This window comes from Patella vulgata, chromosome 2 (assembly GCF_932274485.2).
Source record: "Patella vulgata chromosome 2, xgPatVulg1.2, whole genome shotgun sequence".
Lineage (NCBI taxonomy): Eukaryota > Metazoa > Mollusca > Gastropoda > Patellidae > Patella > Patella vulgata.
In genome coordinates, this window is record NC_065880.2 from 57230847 (window position 1) to 57249242 (window position 18396).

The window sequence follows — 18396 nt, forward strand, 5'->3', positions numbered from 1 at the left end:
TCCTTTCTAAACTCGACCTTCAAATAAAATGGGAGGCACTTAAACAAGAAAGAGGCGGGGCTTACATCTGCCTCGCTCAGCATAATCGTAAAAATCGGTCTCGCTTTAATAGTACGGTCACAGCTGTGGTGCGGTCTCACGCTTACCGACGTCTATACTAGTAGCAGTCGGCAGATTCCGGTGTGACCCGGTGTGGCAGTTTCAGATGGTCCCTGGTGTGTGATTACCGTTTGGCGCATGCGCAGTTGTATGAGTCACCTCACACCGTTACAGACGCGGTGTGCATTGACTCCTCGTGATAGGATTTCCCCTAAAATGTTCTTACGGTCAAATCAATATATTATAGACTATTATATATTTACAATATTACCACTAAGAGAGGATGCAAATTGACGATCTTTATTATTATTATATATACCCGTCCACAATGCGAACATTCTCTCTTGTATTTGGGCTGTCTACATGCATGTTTGAATGTACGTATGGGATGGTGTAATAAATCTATATTTATATTAAAGAAATCGGAATAAGAAATTCCATACTTTTATATTTGTGTTAAATGAAGCCACGAAATATCAAAGGCCTAGTTAATCTTCCTTTGGAGGTGAATTAATTGATAATTTCAAGCCAATCATCAATTTGTATGGTTTCCACTGATCGTACGTGTGTACAGTGTAGAACGACTAATCACTAAAAAAAAAACAACGGCAACAAATCACGAACGAAGTATCAATTTCAAGCCAATCAACTTAGATCCGTTGATCGTGTAACTACTGATCACTAAAACAACAGCTAATCACGTCAACAAGTATTTTATTAATGACAAAACTCTAATCAAGTACATGATATATTTTTTCCTGTACTGACCAGTGGTCAGAAACCAACACACACTGCAGGAAGTAGATATAGTTTCGTTGTTAAGGCAAACATCAGTTTCGGACATGCGCAAGTGCCCAGGAGAAAACACACCCCAAGAGTCAACTCAAACTATCACACCGGTACCCTACAATCGGCAAACCTCAGCAGATTCCAGTACCCTACCTACATCTGGGTAAGGTTTTCGTCGTTTACTCGCGTCACTCGAGTCGACTCCATTGCCGAGTTTACCCGGGTGAAACATCCCGAACGGTCCGAGTAGTCACATGACATCAAAACAGTTACGACGTCAGTATGTGATCGAGAGACAGGCTTTTTTGCGTATAGGACGCCATTTTGTCACGTGACAAACCCTTTTACTCTCCACTCAACGGGGAGTAAACCGGTTAGTCACCTGATGCGACTCCGAGTCAGTCATGTGACCAACTCGATTCAAAACGCGAACGGTCTGGTGTCGACTCGAGTGACTCGGGTGAACAACGAAAACCTTACCTAGCTAGATGTAGAGTTACGGAACCTGCCGAGGTTTGCCGACTGCGGTACCCTACAGTTAGATTCGTAGAATCTGCCGAGGTTTGCCGAATGTACGTTAGAATAGTAGACGTCATTGGTTGTCACTCTCACAGAAATATATAAATTTATAATATATTTCTATGGCCACTCTGGTTATTTTTACTCCGTGCCGCGCATCAACCCCTGCTAACATGACAACAATGCCTGTTAAACTATAGACTTTAACTGTCCAGGCAGCGGAAGAGTAGTCTCGGTCACCCAAGAAGAGAGAGAGAGAGAGAGAGAGAGAGAGATGGGGTTTAACGTCCACTCACCATGGTGAGATAGGGTAAGTTGGCTACAAAGAAAACAAATGTTTATAAAACAAACACAATTATCAATTCAAAACATTGGTCGGTCTTCTGTCTTGGTTCGATTGGTCTTTGACGGAGGGGTAATGTTTCCAAAAAGTATATTCATCACGTGACACAATACGGCGCCCATCTTTCGGCAAACCTCGGAAGACTCTGGTATCCGAATGCGGCGCCCATAACAACAACAGGTGCGAGATGTAAATAGCAACAAGATAAAGAAGATTGTACGGCATTATGTGAAGTTTAGAGGCGAAAGAAGTAGGATATCTGTCAGATTATTTGGTAAGTAAATGCTGAAACCTTGAAAATTTAGACACGTACATGATTAGCCGGTAAGACGACAGTCATAGATTTTTATATATAATTAATTACCGTACCCAGATTCAGAAGAGTTCTAATTGATTGAGATAAAATATGCTAAGGCTTTTTAAACTAAGGCTAAGGCCAAGGGAGTATTTCACAGAGGTCATCATCATTCATTCATTGGCTTTTTATTTTTTGATAAGAACTCATTTTTTTTTCTTTTGGGTTTATAACTCGATTCACATAGAAATAACATAGACAATTTCGTTGTGATTTATCTACTACTTTTTTTGCAATTTTAAAATTTATTTTATATAGTATAACCCCCGAGTCCGTTAACGTCTTTTACTTTTACATTCTAGTAAAATCTCTGCAAAGTTTATAACTTTACCTTTTGAAATATTTTGTTTTAATTATTTGATTAGAGACTCGGATGGGGGGGTGGGTGTATAGTTCCTTTAGGAACTGCCTCTGAGCGGACGATGTCCACTGACAGTAGTTCAGCTCTGAACGTAGGTCTCATTACACTCGACCTCTACGTTCAGGGACCCTTCTATTGAATCCTTGTCGACCAGATTTGGTTTCCCAGTCAATTTTACTGGGCAACTTTTTACTGCTAAACGGTCGCGTGTCAGTCCCTGTGAACGCCTGAACAATATAAATGAACATCTTAGTGAGAAAATAAGACCTTGCTTACCTCGCTAGTGTCGAGTGGACGTTAAACCCCATTTATCTCTCTCTCTCATTTGGAGAATAAAGAATAATCACAGTGAAAAATGGTCTGTAAGGATTCCAAAATAGCCTTAGAACAGCTCTATAGAAACGGATAGGAACTGTCAGTGGACATCTTCATTGGACATCGGAGACAGTTTTTAAAGGAACTACTTTGAGGGCTGCCGCAACACGCTTATAGATGTTATTGAAGCGGTTAAAACTCCACTTTATAGTCACAGTATACATGTATGTGCTATAGCCATAGGGCTATTGCTATTTATGTTAGGAAATAGTCTTAATATCTGATTCAAGGGTCAGCTCTTGATTATATATTTCTTTTGTAGGTTTACAGTTGATCTATAAAAAAATAAACAACATAAAATGGCTTCTTCAGAATGTGATGAAGCACCTGTACAGTCTGGTAACACTGTGGGTATTTTAAGCAATGTTGCTGAAAGTAGTGTTACTTTTTGTGTTGATACATCAGGTAGCATGTTCAACTGTTTACACATGGTTAAAGAACAATTAGTAGAGGCTTTATATAAACATACAAAACATTCCAGTGAAAATGCATTATTTAACATCATAGAATTTAATACATACGTGACACAGTGGTCAGATAAGATGGTGAAATGTACTCCTGAAACAGTGTCTGTGGCAGCTAAATGGATTAGTGAGCTTAGTGCTAAAACTGGAACAAACACTCAAGATGCCTTAATTACTGCCCTTAGCGATCCTGATTGTAAAGCAGTGTATTTAATTACAGATGGATTACCTGATCAAAATCCAGAAGACATATTAGATCAAGTTGTTTATGCCAGTGGTAATCGACCAGTACATTGTATTTATTTAATGGGTGAAAAGGTTGATAGTGCATCTATAGAATTTTTAGAAGATCTTGCCATAGAAACTTATGGGAGTTTCCATGTTGCCAGTTTGACTATTAAAGGTTGTGTTGAGAAGGTGACTCCAGTATATATATCCGATCATGCTAATGTTATTAGAACAAGTAATGACAGTATTTTACCTAGATCTAAAAGGTGTTCTGTAACTACCACATTAGCCATGGATCCAACAGAAAGTGTCCACCTCAATTCTACTGTGGCAGCCCCAATTTACTATCCATATAACTTCTCGCCATTATCTGGTTTTCGTTACTATAATCCCTCGTATTGGAGTCAATATCGACCAGCTAAGGGCTGGTTAAAAACCCAAGATAAATTACTTGATGTCGCTCATGACATAGAACTGTCTCCAGCAGCAGGAGCTCTTTTGATTGGCAAAAAAGTTCTAGCCAGAAGGCAAAGTGATGGTTATTTTTATCGGGGAACTGTACAGAGCCAGGTAATTATATTAAACTCTATTTGTCTTAAAACCTTCTCAGCAAAATTTGTCTCATCTAATAATTGATCTACTGAGTAAGCTTAACTAGATGCACGTATAATAGAGCTACATGAAACTGCCAGAGCTACATAAAATTGCCATAATAGTGCATTAAATTATTTTTTTCAGGTTTATGAGAGTAAATTCTTGGTTGCATTTGATGCTTGTAAATATGGTAAATATAAAAACACAGTATATCAAGAAACATTGGTACATGATATATTAGATTATGAGGATGCTAAAAGACGAGCTGTACTAACTGGAGATAAAGTTTTATCCACATGGGAACCAGAAGGAGAGAGGTTCGGACCTGGTGTTATAATTGATGGCTTTGAAAAAAGGGACACTGAAGCAGGTAAAGGATATTATAGAATGTCTGATTAAAATACAGATCTATATTTCGTTTTGTTTTTTTTATACTTTCGATGGCCTACACTACATGAAGATCTGAAAAATTGTACTTGAAGGTTGTGTCAGGGTTCGTACAAACAGCTTTTGACCCTATGACGTCAGACATTGATTAATCAATCAGTGTTGGCATTTCTAGTGGTTTACCCACAGTTCCTTGTATGGCATGCCAAGAAGTCGCCGTAACAGACTGTTTCATTGGCTTATCCCTCACTTCAACTAAACGCCGGTAATATAACAACTCTTCCATATCCTAGTGTAGTAAAGACAAGTAAAACGAAATTTTGAACTATAAAAAACAAAACGAAAAAGGATCTGTGTTTTAATCAGATTGTGTGAAAGATGAATCTCAATTGTAATATCAGTCCAAAAATGCTTCGGTTCAGTTCTGTTCAGTATTTACAAAGGTATGTGGAATTGAAATTATACCGATCTATGCTGTTTGCTTTGTTATAAGCCGCAAAATTATGTTGTCTGCAAAAACTTATTAATAGGCTTGTTCTAAATACAACTGAATCCAAGTCGGGACATTATCTAGCTTTGGTATTTAGATTTTACTTTTTAATCAAATATTGAATAATCTGAGTACATATAAGTGTGGATTAAGCGGTGAGAAATTTGATAGTTTAGCGAAAAATACAAATAATGCATTGTTACATGTACTTTAATTTGATACCCCCCCCCTCCCCCCCACCAGCACTTATTTGCATAATTTACGCATTTGTTGCTAAGGACAGAATGAAGTAGACATTTTAGTTAAAACCTCAGTTCTTACTAGGAGAATTTAATGCATTTATTGAAGATATATGTATGTTAAATAGATACCCAATAATCTTCTATGTACACTTTATCTATACTAATATTTGTGACTGTCATTTGTCTGTCTGTCTGTTCGGGTTTGGCGGCTACACTAGGTCTGCCCTGAGTCTGAAATTTGGGGTATAGGGGTAGCTCGGACCGGGGAGTAACATAGGCCAGGTGGCGTTAGTCTACCACTTCCGGTTTCGGAGTTATGACCCCCGAGCGAAGCCGGGTATCCTGCTAGTAATAGATAGTTCGATTTTTAAAATAAAACGATATTAAGATCAGCCGTTGCTGAGATACATAATACAGTTGGTTGCTATTTACTTGAAACACTAAGTAAATATTGATTTCTCTATGTCACCAATCAATATAAGTATTAACAACCTATATAGTCATAACAAATATTATCTAATCAATAGTTCATACTGTAGCAATCAGTTTTTGACATGTGGTTAACATTATAATAATAACTAGAACTGCAAAGCAGTAATGACGGGTTTCACTGGTGCCATATTACCCTTAAACTTATGTCACTCCCGGTGCCACGTTATCCTTGAACTTATGTCACTTCCGGTATCAATGAAACCGTTAAACAGATTTCCACATAAGCATTGCACAAATAGATGCAGAATCAACCAAATCTAGCAATATCAATTGCATCTATACATTTGTTACCATGTGTTACTATCATGACTCTCTATGCGACACAGATAATCAATCGGCTAACGATAAAACAAATTCTTCTGTACTTTATTGCAGAACCAATTTTACCGTGAAAACTACAATAAAACATAAAACAACCTCTAAGTACATGTAAACAATGTAAACAAACATAGAGACAAAGCATAACTTGATTTACGATTACAGTAGAATCTGTATGAGCAGCCACTCCTATTCAGCGACATCTCCTTGTAAGCGGTCACGATAAATTCCCCCCGTAGAAATTCTATTGTTTCATCTCTTTATTCAACGGTCACTCCTCTAACGCGTCCAGCGGTCACTATTTTACTAATAAATTCAACAAAACATCGCCCATTCAACGGCCATTGTTGAATGATACCATCTTGTCGTTCTTTGTAACACCAACGCTAATCCCGTGAGTAGTAGTTAATAAACTGGACCCCCACTGATCAGGTAAAAAGAAACGTAAAAATAACAATCAACCCTGGATTATCTGTTAATTAATCTTTTGTTTTATTAAACGACTAACCTGATCATTGTTTTCACGCGTAACGACACATTATTTGATACTGATTGAATAAAATAAAAGTACCGAGTTTTGTCACCATCATCTAGTATCTCTTTTCCATTGCCATTTTATTGTTTTAACAACAGACGTTTCAGCGCCTCCTTTAATATTACATACAGAGTTACACCCCCTGTAAATAGGTGATAAAATTAGCGATGTTTTTTTGTGCATGTGCTTTTTTGATAAAATAAAATTAATTCATCAATTCTCTTCACAAAAATGGATAAATATTATCGAATGCATCACAATGGTAGACAGTAGTATCGAAGGTTGGTACAAAATGACAAGTATACAGAAGTTATGTCCGAGATTTGAGTAAGGAATTTTCGTTCGGTGCAAGATTCAGCGACGGTCAAATTTACCGCTTCCAATGCATTCAAGCGTAATATTTAATTTATGTCAGCACATAAAGCACCAAGATTTTATTAAGAGGCCACTCCCGTTAAGTTATGTCCGAGATTTGAGTAAAGAATTTTCGTTCGGAGCAAGATTCAGCGACGGTCAAATTTACCGCTTCCAATGCATCCAAGCGTAATATTTAAGAGGCCACTCCCGTTAAGCGGTCAGTTGTAAAAATTCCCTTGGGTGGCTGCTTAATGCAGATTCTACTGTACTTTCTTTAAAAAGCTTTCTATCTGATTTAAATTGTTAAAGACCACGTAAGATCAAAAATCTAAATTTCATGTACGTATAGCCCATGGTTACTATATCAACGTTACAGCAAGTTCACACCAATCTGATTAAAATTAAGTCGGCTGTTAACGTTTAAGTGTCCAACACGCAAAAACGCTTACGACCTTAATCCGGTTGATTGGCTGGTGACATCACAGGCACTACACATAGGATATACCATTCTGAACATCTGAGACACGCTACCTGCGGAGAAGTATCTCAGACCCAGTCAGTAGCCACGATATCCATATCACGTGATCTACACATCACAGGTCATGACATTGGCGTCAATGGGTCATGAGGTCAACATTGTAAACAATAGCTTTATCTTCAGCATCGTGTCTGTTGCACCCATAAAGACTATATAATTCGTACAGTCCCAACATGTTCTCTCTTCTTCCAATGATTTTTCACAAAAATAACATCTACAACTCATAGAATTGATGTTGTCTTCAATGACAGCGTCTGCGAGGGTTGTTCAAAGAGTCCGCCATATTGCACTATTTTGTGCATCGGTCGGGTCTATTTCAGATATACACAATCAATTCTGTTGATGTTTTTAGCGTTGGGATTGACTAATAGTTAATGTGTTTCAGTTCTAAAACAAATATTTTAAACTTTAACGCAAATTTAGAAAATAGCCAAATTCTGGCTGGGATTACTGAGCAAAATGGCCATTCACTGTATACGTTTGAAAAAAAAGCTAGCCGCCAATTAATTTTCGTACGTTAGTTACGTACGAGGATATACATGTACATTATCTATACAATATCTCACTGTCTGTATAATATAGCACTATCAATACACACGGCAAGTTGACAAGCGTCTATTGACGATCCAATTACCACGTGACTGGCCTAATCATAATCACCGAATTATCGTCTTTCATTGGTATAGATTAGATATATGTGATTGGAATATTTTAGAGTGAATTTAAAATGCCGTATTATGCTGTAGATCAATTTAATCTGCTTTTGTTTAAATAGGCCACGTGTCAAATGAAGATGACTCAAGAAATTAGCGCATTTACCAGTAATTTGGATAACCCCGTAATACTTGATATCTCAAACCTAAGTACAGAAATACAAATGGTGCCAGTCATTTGTCGATATATTAATTATTAGCTATATATAATAATAATAACCATTTCTATACACAAAAAACAACTTTTATCGTAACTCCATTTGAAATTCACAGCGAATATGGAATTTTCCGATGACCATGCATAGATCACCCTCATTTCTCAGCCAATCAATGCTGGGAATCTTATTGCCATGTACGGTAATTTGGATAACCCCATAATACTTAATATCTCAAACCTAAGTACAGAAATACAAATGGTGCCAGTCATTTGTCGATATATTAATTTTTTAGCTATATATAATAATAATAACCATTTCTATACACAAAAAACAACTTTTATCGTAACTCCATTTGAAATTCACAGGTATTATGGAATTTTCCGATGACCATGCATAGCATAGATCACCCTCATTTCTCAGCCAATCAATGCTGGGAATCTTATTGCCATGTACGGTTCCATGCACTACGGCATAGTAACTGAGGTTAAACTTTGGCGCAAAAATTGCACGAGATTCATGGACATGAATATCAAATACACTTGATCATACACGGAGTTCCTGATGCCGTTTGGTGAGTAATTAAACTGTCAATGCAATTGTAAAATACTATTATTATAAAAGAAGATAAACGATGTTAAGACATAACCTAATCGTATCACAAAGGTTTATCCCTCGAATAATTTATATTCAGATTTCATATCAAGGCAATTAAATGTTGTTTAAACGCCAGTCAACAAATAATACGAGGCTACTTGATTACAAAAACACCGGTGAGCAATAATTATTGGGTAAATAATAATTATAAACAACTGATGAGTAAAACTTAATTATTTTATACAATTAATATGTGTGTGTACGATTCTACCATTAGTTCATTCGTGGGTACTACTCACACGTTTCACCTAAAGTGATGTCTTTGATCTGGCCGGCGTACAAAAGATAATTTCCTAATCAGCATTCTTAATCCCACTAACAAATACTGCTAACACTGAGATGTAAATTAATTTATGACCCCAAGTCTGTATAACTTTAGTCGGATTGATTAATTAATAACAGATATTAACGACACTACTTGCCATATTATTATCAATACACAAAGATAGTTAGATGACGCTTCTCAATCTGTCTGTTATTCCATTTAGATGGTTACCAACAAAATTGTTTTGTACTGTTAATTCTAACGTATATTGAGATCTTTTTTCATATTTCATTTTCGGAAACCCTGATTCTTTTTGTGGGACGATAGCAGTTGAAAATTTCGAAATTTTGAAACTTTGTCGTTGACTTCTTGCGATCGAAAAATGAAAAAATGTTGTTTAAGAGACAATTTTGTTTTTTTTCAAAATTTTCAAATTTGACCTACATTTTTGGATACCTGATGTCCATCCGATTCCATCCATATAAGTTTCATTCAGAGTTATCGCCCTTTATTTTTCGAATTTTTTCGAAATTTCTACTCATTTGGTAACCCCTATATTTTTTTGAAAGGATCAATTGATGTTTCTGAAAGTCCTGGAACATAAAGCTATAATGTCAGACCATTGGATAAAGCAATTTCAACAACAATCCGTGTTGGGTCGAGCTGAGATTGGACTATAGTATGATACCCCATGCATACAGATACTATGGTCAGATTTGGAAATATGGCACGTCGAAAATCTCAAAAACTTAACCTACAATTTTTTTTTAACTTTCTCTATCGAGAGTCCATTCGATAGTCTTGTGCATGAAACCATCCAATAAGACTTTGAAATGTCTGGAATAGGATAAAAAAGGGACTGAAAATCGAAAAAAGTCGAAAATTCGTGAAATTTTGGAAAATGCTATATTATTTTATTATTTAATCAGATTTTTACGAAAAGGTTACACATTCAGATAGCTGACGTAATTACTATTCTAATGATGTATAATATGTATTGAGTTATTGAAATTTAATTTTTGATATTTTGACATTTTTGAATTTTTGGCACTTTTGAAAATAGGATTTCTCAGGGCCATTTTATCTGATCAGATAATGTAATATATCATTACAGAGCCCTGTGGCTATCTAATTGCCCAAATTGGTTATTAAAACTATCCCGACAATAATCTCCATACCGGACGTATTCAAAAAATGAAGAAAAAGGTTAAAAAAAATTAGCGCTCTTGCGAAAAACTTGATTTTTCCATCAGATCTTTGCAGACCAAAAGAACTAAAGTGTCGCTGGATAGCCCGATTAATGGATGACATCTGAATGATACGATTTAGATGGCTAGAAAATAAATTATGGTACGCCGAAAATCTAGTATTTTCCGTTTTGGAGCATTTTGAGAGGCCTTTTTCTCAAACACAACTACATTTTTTCTTAAACTTTTTTTACTCAGAGTCCTATGGGTGGACTATGGCGTGAGTCCAAAAATAAAAGCATTGAAATAACATAAGTTGTCCAAAAAGATCCTCAATCTTGGAAAAAAGTTGAAAAATCCTTAAATTACTCAAAATGATCTTCTAATTTTCTTTCTTTGGATAACAGCTGAATGGATTATTCTGAAACTTCTTGTACAGAAGGTAGGGTAACCAAACAACTTGTTAAAGCTATCCCGATAATGATCCAAAAACCGGAAGTAGTCGAAAAAATTTCCGATTTTTTGAGAAAAAAACCCGTAAAAAGTAAAAAAAATGGTGATCTTGCGAAAAAAGTGATTACTACGCCAGATTTGACTGAATCAAAACAACTCAAGTGTCATTGGATAGTTCGAACAATGGAGGAGGGTTGGATGGCTTAGTGGTTAGCACGTGCGTGCTGTAGTGTTAAAACTACTATTCGGATATTCGTTAACGGATACAAAATAGGGGTTATCCGAATCATTTTACTATCCGTTTACTATTTGTTACAATATATTCTGACATTCCGTATGCTCTATATTTAGCCATTTTTACGTCTGATCACTTTGAAATTTTCCCCAATGCAATTGATCACGTACACAGCTCCATGAGCATAAATGTCAACATTATGCGTATTATTTAGTGATAGTAACTAATAAAATTATTAATGCAGTGCAACGAAAACAGTTGTCTAAATAAAAAAAATATTCATTCATTCCCTGCGCTAGTTTACGGCATACGAGTTTAGCCCGTGTTTTGACTTCCCACAATGAAATTTATTCATAACGACCTAGGTCACGTATATTCCAACTCACTGATTGGTTCAATAGTAGTAGATTATCAGAATGAGGCAAACGACCTTGTCGGAATAAATGGCACATGGTTTTATTTTACTTTTTTCATTCGTGTTGATTGAGCAAAATGATAAGTGGGAGGGTGCGGATAACAGGAATAGTTATACTATACAAATTCCTTCACCTCATTGATTTTTTGGGATGTCAGACCGATGTCATAGATAGTCTTAATAATTACGGCTAAAGGTAGGCACGTTTTTTTCTTCGCGGCTCAAACAATTTGCAAATCGAAAGTACGATTTCATACTCGGCATACAGACACTCATAAACATTGAAACAAGTAAGAAATTATGAGTACCAGTATATGAACTTTTGATGTAATTGTGTTCAAGAATTTCACGTCTCCGAAATATCCGAATAGTATTCGGATAGCCAACAAAAGTATTCGGATCACAAATTTCGATCCGATTTTCAACACTAGCGTGCTGTATCATTAAGTCTGTCATTGAGTCAACTGGCGTGGTTTCGAATCCCCGGTTGTACGTGACAAGGAGTAGGGTCGCCTGTCCAACCTCGTGGATTTTCTCAGAGTCCTCCGGTGTGCTCCCACTGCTAAAGACCCCTACGCGCAAGCGAATTGTGGAAATAAAATTGAACCATACATGTTAGTCCCGAAATGACCTAGTTTGTGTCGAGTGGACGTTAAACCCCATTTCTCTCTCTCTCTCCTCTCTCTCTCTCTCTCTCTCGAACAATGAACGATCTTGTGACATCTAAATGGTGAAAATTCGGGGGTTAGGCAATATATAATGAAACGCTGAAAATCTATTATTTTCCTTTTTGGAGCCTATTCAGACGCTTTTATTTCGAAAACTTCTCTTATTTCCTTTCTTAAACTTCTGTTACTCAGAGTCCTAACGGTGGACTATGGGGTGAATTCAAATTTAAAAGCCTCAATATAGTATAAATGGTCCAAAAGGGCCACAATCTTTGAAAAAAGTCGAAAAATCTGTAAATCTACTTCTAATGGTATAAGGGAGGTAAAACAGTCAAATGGATCTTTCTGAAACTTCTGGTACAGGAAGTTAATTTCCCATACCACTTGTTAAATCTATCCCGATAATGATCCGTAAACAGGAAGTAGTCCAAAAAATATTCGATAATTAAAAAAAAAGACAGTAAAAAAAAATTGGTGCTCTTGCAACAATCGGGATTTCACCGTCGGGTGTGACCGGATCAAAATATCTAAAGTGTCGTTTGGTAGCTCGATAAATGGGCTATTGTATGACACACTTTCTGTCTGATTCCTGAAAGCCGGTTCAGTGCTGCTTGCAGGTCTAGATAAGCTTTCATATTTCATATGAAAGCTTATTGTTTCTGTTAAGATTATTATTTTTATTATTGTTTTTTTTTTTTGTGTTTTGTCCACAAATCGGATTTCTCAGAATCTAACCATAGGGTCTTTCTGAAACTTTTACCTATCCCCCAAAAAATGGGTGGTGGCTGTTGATTAAATATATTTTCAAAACGTTTTTCGAATCCGAAATCACCGAATTTTACGAACGAATGCATTTGACCTACAATGCTGTAACTTTGTGACTATTTGACCTATTTTACTAAATCTTTTTTCTTTGAGTACCTTGAGGGGATCACGTGGCTAAGTGGGTAAGACGCTAGCTCGTTAGCCTGGAGGTCGGGTGTTCGATCCCTGCATTGGCCGAGAAAGTCCATCCAGATTTTCCGGCGTGGTTCTTCCTTGTCAGTGATGCAGGACGGAGGGGCTGACAAGGAAAGCTGTCTAGTCGTTCGGATGGGATGAAAAACCGAGGTCCCGTGTACACATTGGCATGCACGTAAAAGATCCCTTGGCAGTTGGAATTCGATATAAGAGTAGGCCGTAGTGCCGTTGTCCGGGCAAAATTTCCCTCATAGCACACTGTATGGCGTATGCCCGTCTTCATTAGCCCAGGTTAGGAGCAGAAAAGTAGGACGTTAAACTCCATTTCATTTCATTTTTTTGAGTACCTTGAGACAATTACTTCAAATGTGCAGTTTCAGATTTTCGAATTTCGAAAATTCGTCACTGTGATTTCGAACCAGTATTTATGACCAATTTGACAACTTCTTCAATAATTGTACTTATTTCATGAAATTTACCATGTAGGTAGATCTTACCGATGCAACTTCAAAAATACAATTAGAAATTTGCTAAATTAGACAAGTAATTACTGATTCATACACAAAATTTGGAGTTTGTCGATCGAACCGGAAATGCCACCATCTTGAAACGTGAAAAGTCCCTAAAGCTTTTGCGATATTGCACTTACAGACATGGTAGTTATATTTTCTGAATCCCTGAAGGAATGCCTAAAAAACGTTTAGAGCAGAATTTTGATTTAGGTCAACTGATGGCCGCCATTTTGAAGTGAATATGAAAAATAGCGAAAAATCGACATTTACAGTCTTCTAAACAAACAACCCTACTATCGTGCACACCAACTTGAAACTCACCGGGTATCTGGCTTATGGTACAATTCCAAACAAGAAATTTTAGGGCCCGACCCATAGGGGGCGAGCGGTGGCCATTTTCCCGGGGGTACATAAAGTAAAATAATAAAATAGAGATGGAACTAGGTGTTTGATTTTAATTTGGAGACAATTTTTGGATGCGCCGAGGTCGGAAATGGGGGGGTAGCCGAAGTTTCGAAGAGATAGGTCCATTTTGTAAAAAAATCCCTTCATAACAAACATATTTAGCTGCTTTTGACTTCGCGCATGCGCAACGCTGGAACCAAAGGTCTACCAAATTCCGGCTAGGAACTTTTCACGTTGGTACCTAGGTGCCCTGAAAATTTCAAGGCGATACCTGCATTCCTTCAAGTCGTTTGTTCTTGGCACGGCTCCAGGTCACATGCCGTTCTCATTTTTTCTAAGTCGAGATACAGCTTCCGTAAGGGGAAAAAAGAGGAATTTCGCCACGACACCGGAACGGATTGTCCGAGAACCATGAAATTTGGACACAATACGCCTATTACCACCCCGGATTCTGTACTTGACTCCCATTTTGATCCGATTAAAAAAAAAAAAAAAAGAGTTTTAGCAAAAAAAACGATTTTCGGAATTTAATATTAGTTTTAATTACTTTTGAAATTGCAAATGCAAAAGGATTTTATCGCTAGGTATTAGTACTATACACATTATCCTTAAAAGACAATTTTTTAAAATGACCGCAACCAGGCCTCGAAATGTTTAAAAAAAGCTACCTGTCTTTGACGTACATTGCTCCATATAAATATCGTAATATGAAACCTTTTTATTTCTTCGACATCGGAATGACTAAAATTTCTTGAAAGTCGGCGAATCTGCTTTGGCTCAGCGACTCGAAGATTCGTACAATTTTAACATCCGTATCCACGTGAATTCCGCAAAGTATCATGGTACCACACTTCCGTACTAAATCGAATACTTCACCGTTGAGTTGTAGAATTCAGATTTTAAAATATCCGTAATAAATTGAATACCTGTGCATGGCACCGTATTTACATGTACCGCGTGAGAAGGACAAATAACGCCACCTGGAATTCCCTTCTCACATATCCGGACGATATTTATGCTACAAATTATATTTATATATGAAATATTTTTCTGACCTGATTTTTTGATTTTGTCAAATTGTCTTATAAATTATTCATAGCCTTTATTTATGGAAATTGTTGAAAACTTTTTAAATGATTAAATACACCAAGCAACGAGCCGTGTGTATTTCCATTCCAACCACTACTATATTTACTGTGGTGTCGTTACGGTAGAATTATTTCAGGTGACATAGGGGTGCGTTTTAATTTATTTAGATATTTAGATATAATACTCCATAATGCTATAAACTAGTGTCAAGCAGATGAAAACAAGCGTAGATGGTGTGAAATTCATTGATATAAAATTGTCTACTTCCAAACTGTGTGAGTAACTGTAGCCTACGACAGAGCGAAATGTAAACAGTGCAAATGGCGGCTTCTCGCGGTATTTCCGTGCTTAATTCTTGCATTTAGAAACGAATAATTAAATGTACGTGACGTGGACGTGTGTATTGTGGTCAATTTACTAAACATCAAGTAAAATTTAGTCCATGCTACCTGTCGGACGTAAAAATCGCCTGTCGGCGACAAGTAGACAGGCGAACATTTCGAGCCATGACCGCAACGATGTTTGCGACACTAAAATCCGAAATCGCCTATTTTGACGATCCACCGTCACTTACCAAACCACTCCGAAATATACCTAAAATCCCAAAATCAACCGTAATTTCTTTTGAATTCGTGCAGACGCCACACTGGAACCAAAGGTACCATGACTACCAAATTCCGGCGAGGAACTTTTCACGTTGGTACCTAGGTGCCCTGATAAATTCAAGGCGATACCTGCATTTGTTCAGGTTGTTTGTTCTTCACACGGTTCCTGCCTTGTGGCTTTTTCCGCCATTACGGCTTCAGTAAGGGCGAAAAAAGTGGAATTATGCCAAGACACCGGCACCGATTGTCCGAAAAATTTGGACACAATACGCCCATTACCACCCCAGACTCTGTGCCTTACTCCCATTTTGATTCGATTAAAAAAAAAAAATAGTTTCAGCAAAAAAAAAGATTTTCGGAATTTAAATTTGGTTTTAATTAATTTTGAAATTGCAAATGCAAAGGGATCTTATCGCCTCTTCCGTATGTGATTGCTATTAGTACTATACACATTATTCTTAAAAGACATTTTTTTTAAAATGACCGCAACACTAAAAACCGAAATCGCCTATTTTGACTTTATCATACATTAAATATTATATGCATGCGGTTAATTTTTATACGCCCACATTGAAATGTGGTCGTATATTGTCGTCGCCCCCGTCGGGCCGGCCGGCTATTGATTTTCAGCGATTTCCGATAATTACAGTCAGAGTTATGGCCCTTGATCACTTCAAAAAATCTTGTGGACGCTCTAGAGGCTAAATTTAGTATCCCATCGACTTTAAATTTATAGACAGTGTTTTAGGTCATGAGACGAAGAAGCCTATTGATTTTCAGCGATTTCTGATAATTACAGTCAGTTATGGCCCTTTACTAATTCTTTTTTCTTTGAGTACCTTGAAACATTTACTTCAAATTGCTGTGATTTCGAACCGGAAGTTGAGACCAACTTGACAACTTCTTTAATAGTTGCACAATTTTCATGAAATTTAGTATGTAAGTAGATCTTGCCGATGTGACTTGAAAGATGTCATTAGAAATTTTCTAAATTATCTCCTCTTGATGAAATTAAGGATCAAAGTTTTCAAAAAAATTGACTAAATATAGGTCAGATTGCCTTGAATTTTTTTTTCTGTACTAGCTTAGACAGTATTGATGTGTACACAAAATATGAAGTCTGCCGATTGAACCGGAAGTGCCACCATCTTAAAACGTGAAAAATCCATAAGGCTTTTGCAATATTTTAATACAGACATGGGAGTTACATTTTCTGAATCCTTGAAGGAATGCCTAAAAATCTATCGGATTTGAATTTTGATCTAGGTCAATTGATGGAAACCATTTTGAACTGAATATGAGAAAAAGTGAAAAATCGACGATAACGGACATGGAAATGAAAACAATAGGCCGTAGTTTGGAGAATACTTCTCCTATTTCGAAAATGAATACATTTCTGGATAGCCGGGATCAGGGTCCAATTTATGGTATTTGAAAATGTTACAATTTTGAATGTTGCCTTTGTCTTTTTTCGTGCCAACAGAGTTGTTTACGAGTGAAAAATCGCATTAACTTCGCGAGTTTTTGACCGATTTTAATTGTTTTTATACAACCACATTTTCATTTCGACGTATTATGCCGTTGCCCCTGTCCGTCCGTCCACAATTTGTTTGTGGACACTTAAATTTTGGTGTATCTCCAAAAGATCTCGGCTGCTTTCAATATTGGCATGTATCGGATCGAAACTTCATGGATTATGGCCCCTGTTTGTACGAAAAATCATGTTTTTGGCTTGTGGACCCTATGGTATATCAAGGTTGTGGACCCTATAGAGGTCACAATTTTTATCCGATTTTGTTGAAACTTGAAATATAAGTTTATAACCCAAAGATCTCGGTTCCTTTCGATATTCGCGCATATCGGATCGTAACTTCCTGAATTATGGCACCTGATTGTACGAAAAATCGCGTTTTTAGCTTGTGGACCCTATAGAGGTCAAAATTTTTATCCGATTTAAAAAAACGTAATATTATATCACCGTTACACCCCGAGGACGACTGAGTTCGAATTTCGTGAAAATCGACCCAAAATTGACAGACAAAATGGCCGCCGTTTGTTCTCAAATAACGTAAGAATATGGTATATCAAGGTTGTGGACCCTATAGAGATCACAATTTTTATCCGATTTTGGTGAAACTTGAAATATAAGTTTTTAACCCAAAGATTGCGGTTCCTTTCGATATTCGCGCATATCGGACCATAACTTCCTGAATTATGGCCCCTGATTGTACGAAAAATCGCGTTTTTAGCTTGTGGACCCTATAGAGGTCATAATTTTTATCCGATTTAAAAAAACATATTATTATATCACCGTTACACTATAAGGACGGCTGAGTTTGAATTTCGTGAAAATCAGCCCAAAATTGACAGACAAAATGGCCGCCGTTCGTTCTCAAATAGCGTAAAAATATAGTATATCAAGGTTGTGGACCCTATAGAGGTCACAATTTTTATCCGATTTTGTTGAAACTTGAAATGTAAGTTTATAACCCAAAGATCTCGGTTCCTTTCGATATTTGCACATATCGTTCGTTCTCAAATAGCATAAAAATACGGTATATCAAGGTTGTGGACCCTATAGACGTCACAAT

At 36.8% G+C, this 18396-nt stretch overlaps 1 protein-coding gene across 2 annotated transcripts in view; it reads left to right on the forward strand.

The window, feature by feature from the left end:
* Nucleotides 1-1022: 1022 nt before the first annotated feature.
* Nucleotides 1023-18396, forward strand: part of LOC126811153 (uncharacterized) — a 40860-nt gene continuing 23486 nt past the window's right edge. Inside the window, exons 1-3 of one of the 2 annotated variants that reach the window (XM_050536655.2) lie at nt 1023-2024; nt 3104-4103; nt 4272-4497. In XM_050536655.2, coding sequence (XP_050392612.1) covers nt 3141-4103; nt 4272-4497 — 1189 coding nt within the window. In that variant the 5' untranslated portion in view covers nt 1023-2024; nt 3104-3140. Of the gene's footprint in view, nt 2025-3103; nt 4104-4271; nt 4498-8909; nt 8929-18396 lie in introns of those variants that run through there. The other variant, XM_050536656.2, reaches the window with a different exon arrangement.